Source organism: Pavona decussata, unplaced genomic scaffold (genome assembly GCF_977016875.1).
Source record: "Pavona decussata unplaced genomic scaffold, jaPavDecu1.1 SCAFFOLD_233, whole genome shotgun sequence".
Taxonomy (NCBI): Eukaryota; Metazoa; Cnidaria; class Anthozoa; order Scleractinia; family Agariciidae; genus Pavona; species Pavona decussata.
This window is the reverse complement of record NW_028145638.1, coordinates 5,320,738-5,333,894: the sequence shown is the minus strand read 5'-3', so window position 1 is coordinate 5,333,894 and position 13,157 is coordinate 5,320,738. Positions and strand designations below refer to the sequence as shown.

Sequence of the window (13,157 nt, the reverse complement as noted above, 5' to 3'; positions counted from 1 at the left end):
GTCCTTTTGATGTCCTTGTAGAATCCAGTGGCTCCATCTACATGTAGTACTGGGTTACTATTTTGGTGTAACTTTAGTAAGGATCACACATGCAGAGATGCCAACCTGTGATGATCTGAACTTGGAGCTTTTCATTTTGAACCCCCCCCCCCCCCCCCCCCACTTTCCGATTAGCAAAACGCCCAAATGAGCCAATTCCAACAAATTGGCCCAAATATCCCCTCCCCTCAACCAAAGAAAATCCTACCCCCTTCCCACTTAAAAACAACTACTGTTTCTGAACATTTTCTTTCTCAACCTAACCACTGCCACACTGACATGCAACTAATACCACTTGAAGTTATCCCCTCTTCACGTGATTTAATCAGAAAAGCCAGAGAGTCTTTTCTTATAGATTTAGCGGGGACCTTTGAACCCCACGGTTTGAATAGACGTGATGAATTGTAATTTTTTTATTTTATTTTACTTATTTCGTTATCCTTTGGTACCACCTTGTAAACGTCATTTCTGCCGCTCCTATGTATTGCAACATCCTCCATAATATAATATTGTAATTTCATTTATATAATTTAGTAACATCTAAACCTGAAGAAGGCTGGTTTGGCCAGCCGAAATATTGTTTTAAAATATATTACGTTGTGTCAGCTTTGCAGTAGTCTTTGGACTTCTCATCGTCTATTTTTCAAGTTTGGCTGATTAGATCTCCTGTGAGATCCAACGTACAAGCAAGCAGGATCTTCGTTCACGGCTTTTGCAGTTTTTAAAGTTTTCAGGACTGGAATTATATTTGGAGAGACCCTGTCCCTCTCACAGTCTCTTCTATTTATGACCTAATTAAGTGTCAATTGTTTTTTTAGCACTGTGAAAAAAGCAAACTAAAACAGCCTTAAACCCACTGTCCCTCCCCTCTCCTCCTAGAATCATCCGCTGAGGCCGGAATGCAAAGTATTACCATGTAAGGGATTACGTAATAAGACCTTGACCAATCAATGATCAGTTATTTGAGAACCTCATGGGAATGGGCGCCTGCGTCACTAATTCTTTCTTTCACATCGATTTTACCGGCTTGGACGTTTTCTCCGTTTAACACTCAAATATTTTGCCAAATTTACAAAGCTTGGGCTATCCTTACTACTAACCAAACTATACAATCATGTCTCGTTACGACAGAGGTCGTTCCTTTGATCCAGGCAGCCGTTCAGAGCGAAAAAGGTAAGACACAACAGCGAGCATCTTGTACGTTCTTCCAACAAGAAAATGCGACATGTTCACCGGCTTTCGCACCTTTCGTTTTCCACCTTTTCTTTCAGTTACTGGTCGAAATATGATTGAAAATGTTTTTATTCATCTTTTGAAAGATGTTTTAAACTACAGTGAGAAGATTTTGGTGTCAGAACTTTAAATTTCCTTATGTCGGCTGTGTTGCGTACCGCATGCGTACGGTTATTTTGCAATTTCCTATAAATCATTTCGTGTAGTTTTGCCAAGTGGTAAAACTGAATGTTTTCCTCGTCGGTTTTTCATTACACGGATATTTATTTGTGTTGATAGTGGTGCCCAACTTTGTTGGCTAAAGTCGATGTTTTTTCAACAAGAAAGGCTAGGATCTCAGTCAATGACCGGAATTTTTTCAACTTGCCGTGGCATAATTTATTCAGCGCAAACATATAATTTATGCCAACTGCGAAATGGGCTGAGCCCATAAGGGTCATTTCGTCTATAGGCACTGATAATTTATTGTTTTCTGATGATAGTTCTGGCTGTCTTGTTATTTTCTCACCTTTTTCTGCTAATTTTAGTTGTTCTTTGAGAACTCTTGTGCTAGGGATCCCATAACTCAACACTTATAATGCATAGTAGGCAAGTTCTTAGAGGCTTACCTTTCCTGGACACAGTTATGATTATAGAATACAAATAAGCTTTTCCAAGGGATAAATATGAATGTACACAACATAACAGGGGACAAAGGAGTGAATAGATTAACCCATTGATCACCGTGCCGACCAAAACCGGCTGCGATTTTGCGCACGATCACGTTCAGTTCCTGCCTCCCATGGAAGGGATTTTTTTTTTGTCCCATATTGTTCTCATTGTCTTCAAGAAAGACTTTCCAATCAAAATCCATTTTCTGCACATATATTTAAAGATATTAGAAGGGTCTAGACCAAAGAGTTATTTTGTCTACGCAGGCGATCTCAAATTTCAGTTTTCGTTGCCGCGTGGGCTGGAGGCCTAAATTTTTTAGTCGCCGATTTTCGCATTTTCCAAAGGAAAACACCTTTTCGAAACGATAAATCGAAAGAAGAAATGCTCAACAGTTTCAATAGCGGAAATCCAAGAAATAACGGCAAAGAAATTGTGACAAATGGAAAGCACCCTAAGAGTTACTTAAAGCTACTATAGACCAAAATAAACAAGGATATATTTTATGCCACTTCCCACATAGGTTGCTTAATCATTCATGCTTTGTTCTTTCAGTTTTGGAGGTGGTGGTTATGGCGGTGGAGGGCGCGGTGGTGGAGGTGGTCGTGGAGGTAATCGTGGTGGTGGTCGTGGTGGAAGTGGAGGGTCATTTGGTTCATCATTTAGAGGTGGTGGGGGAGGAGGAGGTTTTGGAAAAAAAGACAAGTTAAACAACCAGCCCGGACAGTACCTTAGAAAGCCAAGATGGGATCTTGATGAATTACCAAAGTTCAAGAAGGACTTTTACCGGGAACACCCAAATGTTCAAAACAGATCCATGGTAAGTCCGTGATCAGGGTTGTAACAATCAAGGAAAAACACTTCTTTTTTTTTTTTTTTCAAGGTCAGGAAAAAGTTAGGGAATTTAATTTTGTCTTAAAACAAGGCTTGCAAAAGAGGTTACTTGTCAGCAAAGGTAATTTCATAGCAAAAAAATATTTATCAGTTGATTTCTGTGGCTGCTTTGCCAGCTTCATTGACAAATGAAAAGTTGGGAATTTTTTTTGCATCCTCTTGAATGGAAACCCTGGCCTGGTGTTGTAAAAAGTGGGTATCCCTCTTGAGGGAGTAATAGGACATATTGCTCAATATAGTAGACAAGTGGACTTTTTCTTAATCTCTTGTGTAACAGAAAATGGTCAGATGTTTGCACTTGCTGTGATGTACAGCTCCATATAGCTTATATATACAGTGTTAAAAAAAACTTGTTAAAGCAGAGAAACAGCTGCAGGTGAAGTTCAGTTCTCAATAGAATGTTATCAGCTGAATTAAAAAGGGGATCAGATAGTGAATTTGCCAGTCACTGTCACACTGTAAATACTGATGTTTTTTAGCAAGAAGTTGAGGGCTACAGACGTCATTCTGAGCTGACTGTCAATGGCAGGAATGTGCCAAAACCAGTATTGGCTTTTGAGGAAGCGGGTTTTCCAAGTAAGTGTTGCATTGTCTGGTTAGTGCTGTTTTTGTAACAGAATATCAGTGTTAATTGCAAAAATTGTGATGCTCAAATACAGTTTGTACTTGGTTATAAGTATACATTGACATGCTGACATGGCAAACTTCCATTTTCCATTGTTGCCAGGTTATATTTTGGATACAATAAGGAAAGAAGGTTTCCAACAACCAACAGTAATTCAAGCACAGGTATTATTAGATATTCATATTCTCAGATAGATAAAAAAAATGGTGTAGAAGGAGTTTTGAGGAATGTATATAATTTCCTCTCGTTTTTCTTTTTTCAAGTTCACTTGCACTTGTACTTTTGGTCTTCCATGAGCTTATTTATTTTCAGCAAGCTTGAGGGGCTTTTAGGGTAGTCTTACTTGATTTAGTGAAGTAACAGACCAGAGTTGTGGTAAAATGAGATGTCTAAGGTTTTAAGCAAAGACCCTTAAATTGTCATGTTTCTCTCAAATTTTGGATAGTATCTGTCTGACACAGCGATTTGAGTGGTATTGTACATATTGTACAACTTATTTCTAACATTTGTTTTCTCTTGTGGGGAGGGGAGGGGGGCCTTAACAACTTCCTTCCAATAAAAGGGGGGCTTGTTTTGAGAGGGGGGCTTGATAGAGGATTTATGGCACATTCCTTGGTCCCTCTGATTATTTGTGTTGTTTTAGGGCTGGCCAGTGGCACTCAGTGGTAGAGACCTTGTTGGGATTGCTCAAACGGGATCAGGGAAAACGATATCAGTAAGTTTTATGTGCTTTCATGATATTCACTTTAAATTCAGGATTCCTAGTTGCTGTAGAAATATCATCTTGCTTTAAATGACACTACTGGCACAGTAATTCCAGCCAAGTTATTTTGTAACCTGTCAAAAACTTATAATCACATTTGTAGATACTGCACAGAATAAATTATTGTTTGAAAATTAGACTTACATGAAAGGAGTTGGCAAACCATTCTTTTAATAACCTTTGTTCCAGAACAAAATTGCTGAACCAAAAAATAACCATGTATAGGTTTAGCTTTCCAGTTATTCTGAGTAAATGTTACCTCTTTTGTATCAATATATTTTGTTGTAAATTAAGTTTAACTTTGTTAACTTTTTAATTTGGTAATAAAGCTTGTTGTTAAGTGACCAAACCCCACCATTCCTGGATTTCTCCCAAACGTGGACAAACAGTTGCAAGTTCAAGAAGAAGCCTTTGATGACCAAAATGCTGTTTTTATATTATTGTTTTTGTGTTGAAGTAACCTTTGGTGCACAAGTTATTCCATACTTTGTCTGTTGCATACAAAATATTATTTTATCTTGTAGTTCATTCTTCCTGCTATTGTGCATATCAACAACCAACCCCTTCTTCAACCTGGAGATGGACCTGTGGTAAGTGTGCCATTATAGGTGATATGACGTTTGAAGTGATTATGTAGTTCCTTAGTAGCTTCTACTCCAGGTTCTATGAAAACCCTGCTTAACAAAATACCTTTGGTGGCCATATCAGGGTTTCTTAAAAGGTATTAGGTTACAAAAAAGGTTAAAAGGTATTTTCTGGGGTGTGCTATAAATCACACCAACACTTCAAAGTTGGTTTATAAAAACTTGGCTGTACCTTGTTTTTCAACAGACTTGTTGGTGTTTGGAAATTGGTTGAAACACTCTTCCTCGTGTTGAATATGGATGTGTTTACTAAAAGACGCGATATGTTGTTTTTTATTTAGGCTCTTGTTCTCTGTCCAACAAGAGAATTGGCTCAACAAGTGCAGGTAGTGTCCTGTCAGTATGGAAGGAATTCAAAAGTCAGAAGTGTGTGTATTTATGGAGGAGCACCAAAGGGACCCCAAATTAGAGAACTTGAAAGAGGTTAGCAAAATGAGTCCAGACTTCAACATTGATAATTAAATGATGTAAAAAATTTCTGTGAAATGCAAAAGGTTACAAGTAGACTTGTCCTACTTCTTTAAATGAATTATTTTCAGTCCTTTTTGAAAGAGGTGTAGATATTCAGATTTTTGAAAATCATTAGGAAAGAACTGTAGCATTGAACTCTGTTTGGTTTCAGGGGTGGAAATTTGTATAGCTACACCAGGAAGATTGATTGACATGTTGGAAGCTCGAAAAACAAACCTACGGCGATGTACTTATTTGGTTCTTGACGAGGCAGACAGAATGCTCGACATGGGCTTTGAACCACAGATCAGGACAATCATTGAGCAGATCCGACCAGACAGACAGACACTCATGTGGAGTGCGACATGGCCCAAAGAAGTACAAGGACTTGCTAGTGACTTCTTGCGGGAGGTTGTTCACATCACAGTTGGTACATTAGGTCTTACTGCGAACCACAAAATTTTGCAGATAGTGGATGTGTGCGACGAGACAGAGAAAGACTACAAGTAAGTAATTGCTTGTCTTCCTGGTAGTGGAGCTACAGAGTACATCAAAGTCTTAGTGGTGTTGGTAAAAAAGTGTAGACATAGACAAACAAATCCATTTCAATTGTCATATCATTGGTCCTGTTGAGGATAATGTTACTTACCCTGTTGTTGTCTGAGGCTCTAGTAATACAATATATGTTGCTTACAGAGAAATGAAAATAGTAAATTAAATCAATGAAATGAATAAAATTGCCAGTGTCATTTTATACCAACAATCTGTAAAGTGATGGTCATAATATGTTGAATTTGTCAAACTCTTTGATTCAGACATAATACTTCTACCTAAGGTAACCTGACTTTATATTCATTCACTAGGCTAATCAAGCTTTTAGAGGAAATCATGGGAGAGTCAGAGAACAAATCCCTCATTTTCACGGAGACAAAGAGACGCGCTGATGAACTAACAAGAAGGATGCGTAGTGATGGGTAAAACATTTGTTTCACTTTTTTTTTTTTTCATTTCTCTTGGACCTGGAGGGCAGCTGATGATTTTCTTTTTCTTTCTGAATTCTTATGTTGACCATTTTGAATTCCTCGTTACTGATGCTCCTGGGTACGTGCTGTTGAGTAGTAGCTGTTTGTTGGTTGACTTGTTATTCAGTTAGTTATATTTTCCCTTCTAGATGGCCTGCTATGTGCATTCATGGAGACAAATCTCAGCCTGAAAGAGACTGGGTATTAAATGGTGAGTCTTTGGAGAAAGTCCTTTTCATTGCTACAAGAAGCCTTGAAAAGCCCTCCAATGGCAAGGACTTCTTGTACCTTGTGTTGGAGGACTCAATGCTCAGCATTGAAGCTGCCTCACTGTGGGTAAAACTTAGGTGAAATTATTTTGAATAGCCTCTAGGAATTGATTTGCAGATCCTGTGAATGAAAACCTTGTTTTGATATTTATGGTCATTTTAATAGGCAATTTTCACAATGTTATTTTATGACAGCTACCAGATTCCGCTTTGTTTTTTCTTTCTTGTTTAAATTTTTTAATCCCAGTAAGGTTTAGATAACAATATCCCTAATTTGCAAGAGAAAACAGCAAACTGAAGGGTTGTGGGTGTTGTAGTAAATGACGCCATTATGAAAGTGGCCTATTGTTGAATCATTTATGCACGTTTTGAGTACTCTTTAGATATTTTAAACAGTTGAATATCATTTGTTCTCTTTATCACTATCCTTTGCAGAATTCAGGAAGGGTAATGCTCCCATCCTTGTTGCTACTGATGTTGCCTCTCGAGGATTAGGTTTGTTACTTTTTTCCTATTAGTTAAACAGTTTGTATGCGTGTGTGTTTGTGGAACACTGGCAACGTAAGTGTATCTTTTTGTGGTTAGAGATAAAACTGTTTACTGTGGTCTTCTGTACAGGATTTGCTTCAGGAGTAATGGATACTTTACTAACAGTACCATCTGTTTTTTTAACCCTGTAGTAGGTTTTATTTTTGTTTTAATCGGAGGGTGCATCATCTACGCTGTGGTTACTGTTGTCCTTGAGTGGAAGGAACTGTGCATGACCTGGTTTGTCAGCTGTGCTGGAGGGACAGGAGCAGTTATAATACAGTAGTCTGCCTTTGTTAGGTTTTTTTTCGTAAATCACTCTACAAAGGTTGTTGTTAGAGATTGTGAGAAAAAATTCAGCGACTTTGCAATCTTGTGGGCCACTGTCAGATGCGCACATGCATGCAGCTGCCAAATGTTTTGTTTCAGGAAATCCTTCAGCCTCTCAGTCCAAAGAAAAATGTTTATAAATTAGAAAGTTCTCAAAGAAGGATGATTTCTTTGCCTTGCATGGCAAGATGCTAGTGGAGATTCAGTTTCTTACAACTGGACCTACGGCAAATTTATTTGCAAGTTGCCTCCTTGCCATAGTGGCAGGTTGAGGTAAAGCAGTTTACTACAAAAAAAATTGCTTCCTGGAAGAGGAATTGTAGCTCCTATGTAATGTGGGGCTTGTATAAAACCTGATATTTCAATAAAGTCACTTCAAAAGTCCCATTGGAGTTGTTTGATGGTTGTACAGATTTAGTTAGGTTCCACAGTAGTGTCAACATTTGTGGGGCCTGGCAGATTCAGCGTATCGCTGTCCCAAAGCATCTGTACAACCTCAAACTTTAAGTCAAAGTCCGGTGCTCTGACTTACAGTACAGTAAACACCCTCATAAAAGAACAAGTGGATTAAGAACTTCCCGGCTGAAATTTGTCATTTTAGACACCTGTTAGATAAGAACCTTACAATAAATTATGAAGACTTTGACCTTGAAAAAAGTAGGTTCTTAAATGTGGGTGTTTACTGTATTTGTTTCTTGAAAACAACAACTCCAGTGAACACACAAACTTTGCTATAATGTCGTGGCTACTTTGTCAGTAATGGTGAAATTAAGAGATTCCTATCTGGAAGCCAAAGCACTGGACATTGACTTGAAAGTTCAGTGCAGAAGTTGATACGTTCAAAACGCTATTTAAGAAGGTTAAGAGCTTAAGGCAAGGCAATTTGAACAAACCAAAATGTGTCAAGTGATGTGTTTATACAGGGGTAGTCCTTATGTCAAGTTTCAAAGAAATAAGGTCAAGGCTCAATTTGCAGTTTTTATATGTTGGCGTCATCACCATTTTAAAGTAAATTTCACCGTGTAGCTGACCATTCTGTTGTTAGACTGAGGCTGACTTGTTGTTTCCAAAGAATGTTTTTGCTTGGCTCAGCAACTTGATCTCAACTTTCTGCTCCAGAACCGTATTTTATCTTTTGTTTTATTCAAAGTATACTTGACAAATTTGTTATTCAAAAATGATAGCATCGTCCTTATGACTTTTTATCCATGCATACTCTCTTTGACAATACACATTAGCCATTGAGCATGTAAGAAATTTGACGGTTGCCTTGCAGTGTTTCATGTTGCTCACAGTCATAGGCTTGATACAGTGAATGTCAATATTATGTTGGTGATGGCAAGAATGTACTGTACTGCAAGATTCACCTTATTTCTTTGTTACTTGCTTAAAGGCCTCCTGTCTGTAATCATGCATGTTGTTTTGAATGCAGTGTTGAATCTAAAGGGCCCACAAAGTTTGCATTACTGTTTACATTTTAATAGTCAATCAGTGCATTGCTGTACTGCCTTAAGGACAGTGCCTCCTGGCACCAAGGTATTTTTGTACAGTTTATTACTTTGTAGGAAAAGGAGATCTTGACAAGCATTTTGAAATCAAAAAAGAAAATCTGGGGTAACCATGCATTTTCTGAGATTTTTCTTTTCTTTTCTTTTTTTTTTTTTTTTTTTTTTTTTCCTTCAAATTAAAGCTTTTAAAATGATTTCTGAAGAAAGTGTGGTTATCCCTAATTTTCTTTTTGGATTGCGATAACACTTGCTAAGATCTGTTTTTCCCACATAGTCATAAACATTGCAAAAGTTCCTTTGGATTACTAGGCACTGTCCCTAAGAAACCCATGTTTCTCGGACCATCCTGAGATGTTCAGTCACATAAGGAGGCACCGTCATTAAAATCAATGCCTTCGTCTTCTCTGTTCCTTCCCTCCCAATCATCTGGTCGCGCTGAGTCATGATGTGGTTCCTGCTTCAAGTGTAACCTGGTAAACATTTCATGCCGGCTCCCCGAGCAGAAACAACCTCAAAAATATCACACTCTGGGACAGATCTCTCTAGTGTATTGGAAAGTCCAGGCAAGTTTAATATGACAAGTAGACCATAGGTTACTGTCTGTTTATTGACTGACTTATAGAGGTTGGAAGTTTAAACAGAAATCAGACTTCCAATCTACCAAAGTGTTGAGGTTTCATTTGGAAAACTGTACCCACGTGAGTATGCAGGCACTGTTTCTGACATTTCTTGAAATGTAATTTAAGGGAGCTGGCATTTGGGTGTGATGCCCTCTTTTTATTGATGCCCTCAAGTATTGTTCATGTTATGACCCTTGCTACTTTATTGCATTACTTTAGACATCTCAGACATCAAATTTGTGATCAACTTTGACTTCCCAAGTTGTTCAGAAGATTATGTCCATCGCATTGGCCGAACAGCACGTTCAGATCGTACTGGAACATCGTACACTTTCTTCACAACTGGTAATGCCAAACAGGCCAAGGACTTGATTTCAGTGTTGAAGGAGGCTAACCAGCATGTGAACCCAAAGCTCATTTCCTTGGCAGAGCAAGCAAAGGGAATGTTTGGTAGAAGTGAGTATGGAAACTTGATGATCATTGTCACTTGCTAAATAGTGCTGCAAGGCTTTTTGAGAACTTAGTTATAGCATGGAAACAGGCATTACAAGTGTCACCTGAAAGCAGATATAAAATTTTACACTTATTGTGTTCATCTCACAAGACATTCATTTAGCGTATCAGTAATTAGTCATAAATTAAATTAATTTACTCCCTCTAAAAACTTGAATCTGTTGGGGACATAACATCTCCAGGTCAGGAACTTGTGGAAATAGAATTGGTCTTCAATTTTTTTTTTTTTTTTTTTTTCCACGCCTGTCAGCATTATCTTTTTCTTTCTTAATTAATTCTTTCTCAATTGTCTGTTGTGTCCCTTTCTTTAATCAACTCCCTGTTTTAAGTTATCTAGGGATGTCTTTAAGAGCCCTCTACGAGCTAAGAGATCTTATCACCGGCTGAAATTTGAACAAAACACAAATACTTGTGAGAGGTTAATTGTAAAGGTGCACAGTGCAAAAGAGCCGACTGAGTTTTATTAATGAGCGTGCTTAAGCCTGCCTCACACTTGAGGAAAGAGCTGTGCAAACTGCCTCACGAGGCGGTTAGCTCAGCTGTTTCATCATGTGTGCGGTAGCGTTTTCGTGAGTTTTTTGCCTTGTGAGACTGTGAGGAAAATATCTATTATGTTTGATATTTGAGATTTCACCTCGCGAGGCGAAATTCTCACGAAAACTCAACCGCACACTTGAGGAAACAGCTGAGCTGATTGCCTCACGAGGCAGTTTGCTCAGCTCTTTCCCCCAGTGTGCGGCAGGCTTTAGGTTTTTCGTAGCTGCATTACTGTTTATCTGAGAAATTCTCTCATGTATTGGAGTGACATTTTGCATAGCTTTTTGAAAGCAGGATATTTAACAAGAAATCAACCAAGTTCATCTGTTCCCTAAGGTAATTCCTTATAACCCGTTTATAACCATTTTAGTGTGGTACATGTACATGGTACACTTGACAGGCCCAACCTTCCCAATTGGGAAAAAAAATCCAGCACTCCAATAATGCAATGTTTTTCATGCTCAGTAGTTCTTTTCTATGTTATAAAACATCACCATGCAATAATAAACATCGCAAAGGTTATTGTTCTGAATTAAGTTTAAATTAAGTTGAATGATTTCTCTCTTCAGATCGCAGTCGTTATCGTGACAAAAATGCCCAGTCATTCAGTGGTGGTTCCTTTAACCGAAACAGCTATGGAGACTCGCGTGGTGATTCCAGAAGTGGAGGAGGAAACCGTTCCAATTCCAGTTTCTCATCTGGGGGACGAGGCAGCTCTGGGAGAGGTGGCCACTCCGGCAGAAGTCAGGGCGACAAAGGAGGCTATGGAGGAAGGGGTCAGGCACAGCAGAATGGCTCATGGAACCAGATGGGAGGAGGCTACAGCAGCTACAACGCTTATTCACAACAGCCGCCACCTCCCCCTCCTCCTGGCCCTCCTCCCACGCAGCATAATGCACCTCAGCCTTTAATGCAGCCAGCACAACAGCAGCAGCAGCAGTACACCCAGCAGTCAGCTGCTTATCCACAGGCTTCCTATCAAGCCTATCAGCCACAGGCCACCAATGCTGTGCAGGGCCAAATACAGCAGGCTGCAGCATGGTCCTACACGCAGCAAACATAAGCATTCACTGTCCATTGCTGAGTGTTAATGCACTCCATCGCACTTTTTCAATCTTGTATATTTATTGAAACAATTGCAGTGTTGGCTGCAATCCTGTCAAAATTTTTAGAAGCAGTTGCTGTTATCCGAAAGATTTTATTTTCAGTTAAATGAATGAAATATGACTTGGCAATTCTAAAAAGGAAAGTGTGTAAGCCTAAATAGCATTATTGTAAAGGATAGTTTTTTGGCATTTGTTTAATTTTTAGTTTTAACTTAGTGCTTTGCTGATGTTGTTTTGGAAGAGATGCGGACAAAAGAAGTCATAGAAGTGATATTATTTCACAAAGAGAGTCTGTCTACAGACTTTGAAAAGGCCATGACATGAATAAAGTTCCAGTTATTCATTATTTCTTACTTTGTTTTGTAGCCTTGCAAAAAGATGCAGTGTAGCCGCTTACTAGCTCAAATACTGGCAATCTCGCAGAGAACCCAGGTTGTTTTCCATTTACTCCCAAAATCTGGAAAATTGGGTTGGGATGTAAATGGCAAGACTAATTTTGTCTCCTTAAAATAATGGAAAATTTCCAGAGAGAGTGGGATTTCTTATAATTATGTTGTCCAAAATTCCCAAATGGATTATGTGCCTCCCATTTGCCCATTCCGGAGAAAATGTCTGTGGAAATGGAACACACATTCCACGGAAATTCCCATTCATGGTTTTGATGCGTCCCATTTACCTGCAACTGTCTACCAACCAGTAAACAAACCCGTTTTCCTTTGATTCTGTTTATTTTAATTTACTACTGGCTTTGTCTCTTGAGTAAAGTCTACTGGCCGTCCAGGCGTTCGCAACAGCGGTAATTGGTTATTTGTTTTGTAAAAACAACTGAATCACTTTGATTGGATGTATCTCTAAAACGAACACTTACAGGAAGGCCCATGCCTGTTACTGCAACTTACAGTCAATCCAGGTCACGCGTGAACAGTAATTCCAAGAATGAAATGAACATTCGAATTTCTCTTTGTAATGTCCGACGTGTGAATGAAATGTTGGACATCTCTCTGGAAGTCGTTCCGAAAAAGACGCATTAACTGAAAAAAAGATTCAAAATACTTGGGAAACAATTGTTATTCTTGAAATATTCAATTTTGCAATGTAAAGAAAAATTCATAGCTTTATACTGTCAATAAGCTAGGGAAATTTATACGGGAACTCTGAAATCTCGTTGGCGATTTTGAAAACTGACATGTAAATTTCAAAACTCTGTTCAAATTTCAAAAAAATCGTTCACGCGTGACCTGGGTTGACTGTAACTTCAAGAATGTTGGCTCTCTGTACTTAACATACCCCAGTGATCGACTACGTAAACACGCAATCTGATTGGCTATATAGGCTCTGCACAGAAAAAGTAACTCATTCAAATACCTTCTATACAAGACGGTACGGTACCCCTTTTATATACCTACACAGCCTACAGTAGAAACC

At 38.6% G+C, this 13,157-nt stretch overlaps 1 protein-coding gene across 1 annotated transcript; it reads left to right on the top strand.

The window, feature by feature from the left end:
* The first annotated feature begins 1,037 nt into the window (after positions 1–1,037).
* On the top strand, positions 1,038–12,078 carry LOC146458572 (uncharacterized). Its single transcript, XM_085090830.1, has 13 exons — positions 1,038–1,212; positions 2,479–2,743; positions 3,297–3,393; positions 3,545–3,606; positions 4,086–4,157; positions 4,730–4,795; positions 5,131–5,272; positions 5,472–5,805; positions 6,163–6,273; positions 6,471–6,532; positions 7,026–7,085; positions 9,796–10,032; positions 11,196–12,078. Exons 1-13 carry the CDS (start codon positions 1,154–1,156, stop codon positions 11,687–11,689), a joined length of 2,061 nt encoding a protein of 686 aa, XP_084946956.1. The 5' UTR covers positions 1,038–1,153; the 3' UTR covers positions 11,690–12,078.
* Positions 12,079–13,157: the final 1,079 nt, after the last annotated feature.

Excerpts from the sequence above, each read along its gene's own strand:
- LOC146458572 (XM_085090830.1), top strand. The coding sequence starts at position 1,154 with ATGTCTCGTTACGACAGAGGTCGTTCCTTTGATCCAGGCAGCCGTTCA. Across the intron at positions 5,273-5,471 it reads AATTAGAGAACTTGAAAGAG|GGGTGGAAATTTGTATAGCT; the intron begins GTTAGCAAAATG and ends GTTTGGTTTCAG. Across the intron at positions 10,033-11,195 it reads AAAGGGAATGTTTGGTAGAA|ATCGCAGTCGTTATCGTGAC; the intron begins GTGAGTATGGAA and ends TTCTCTCTTCAG.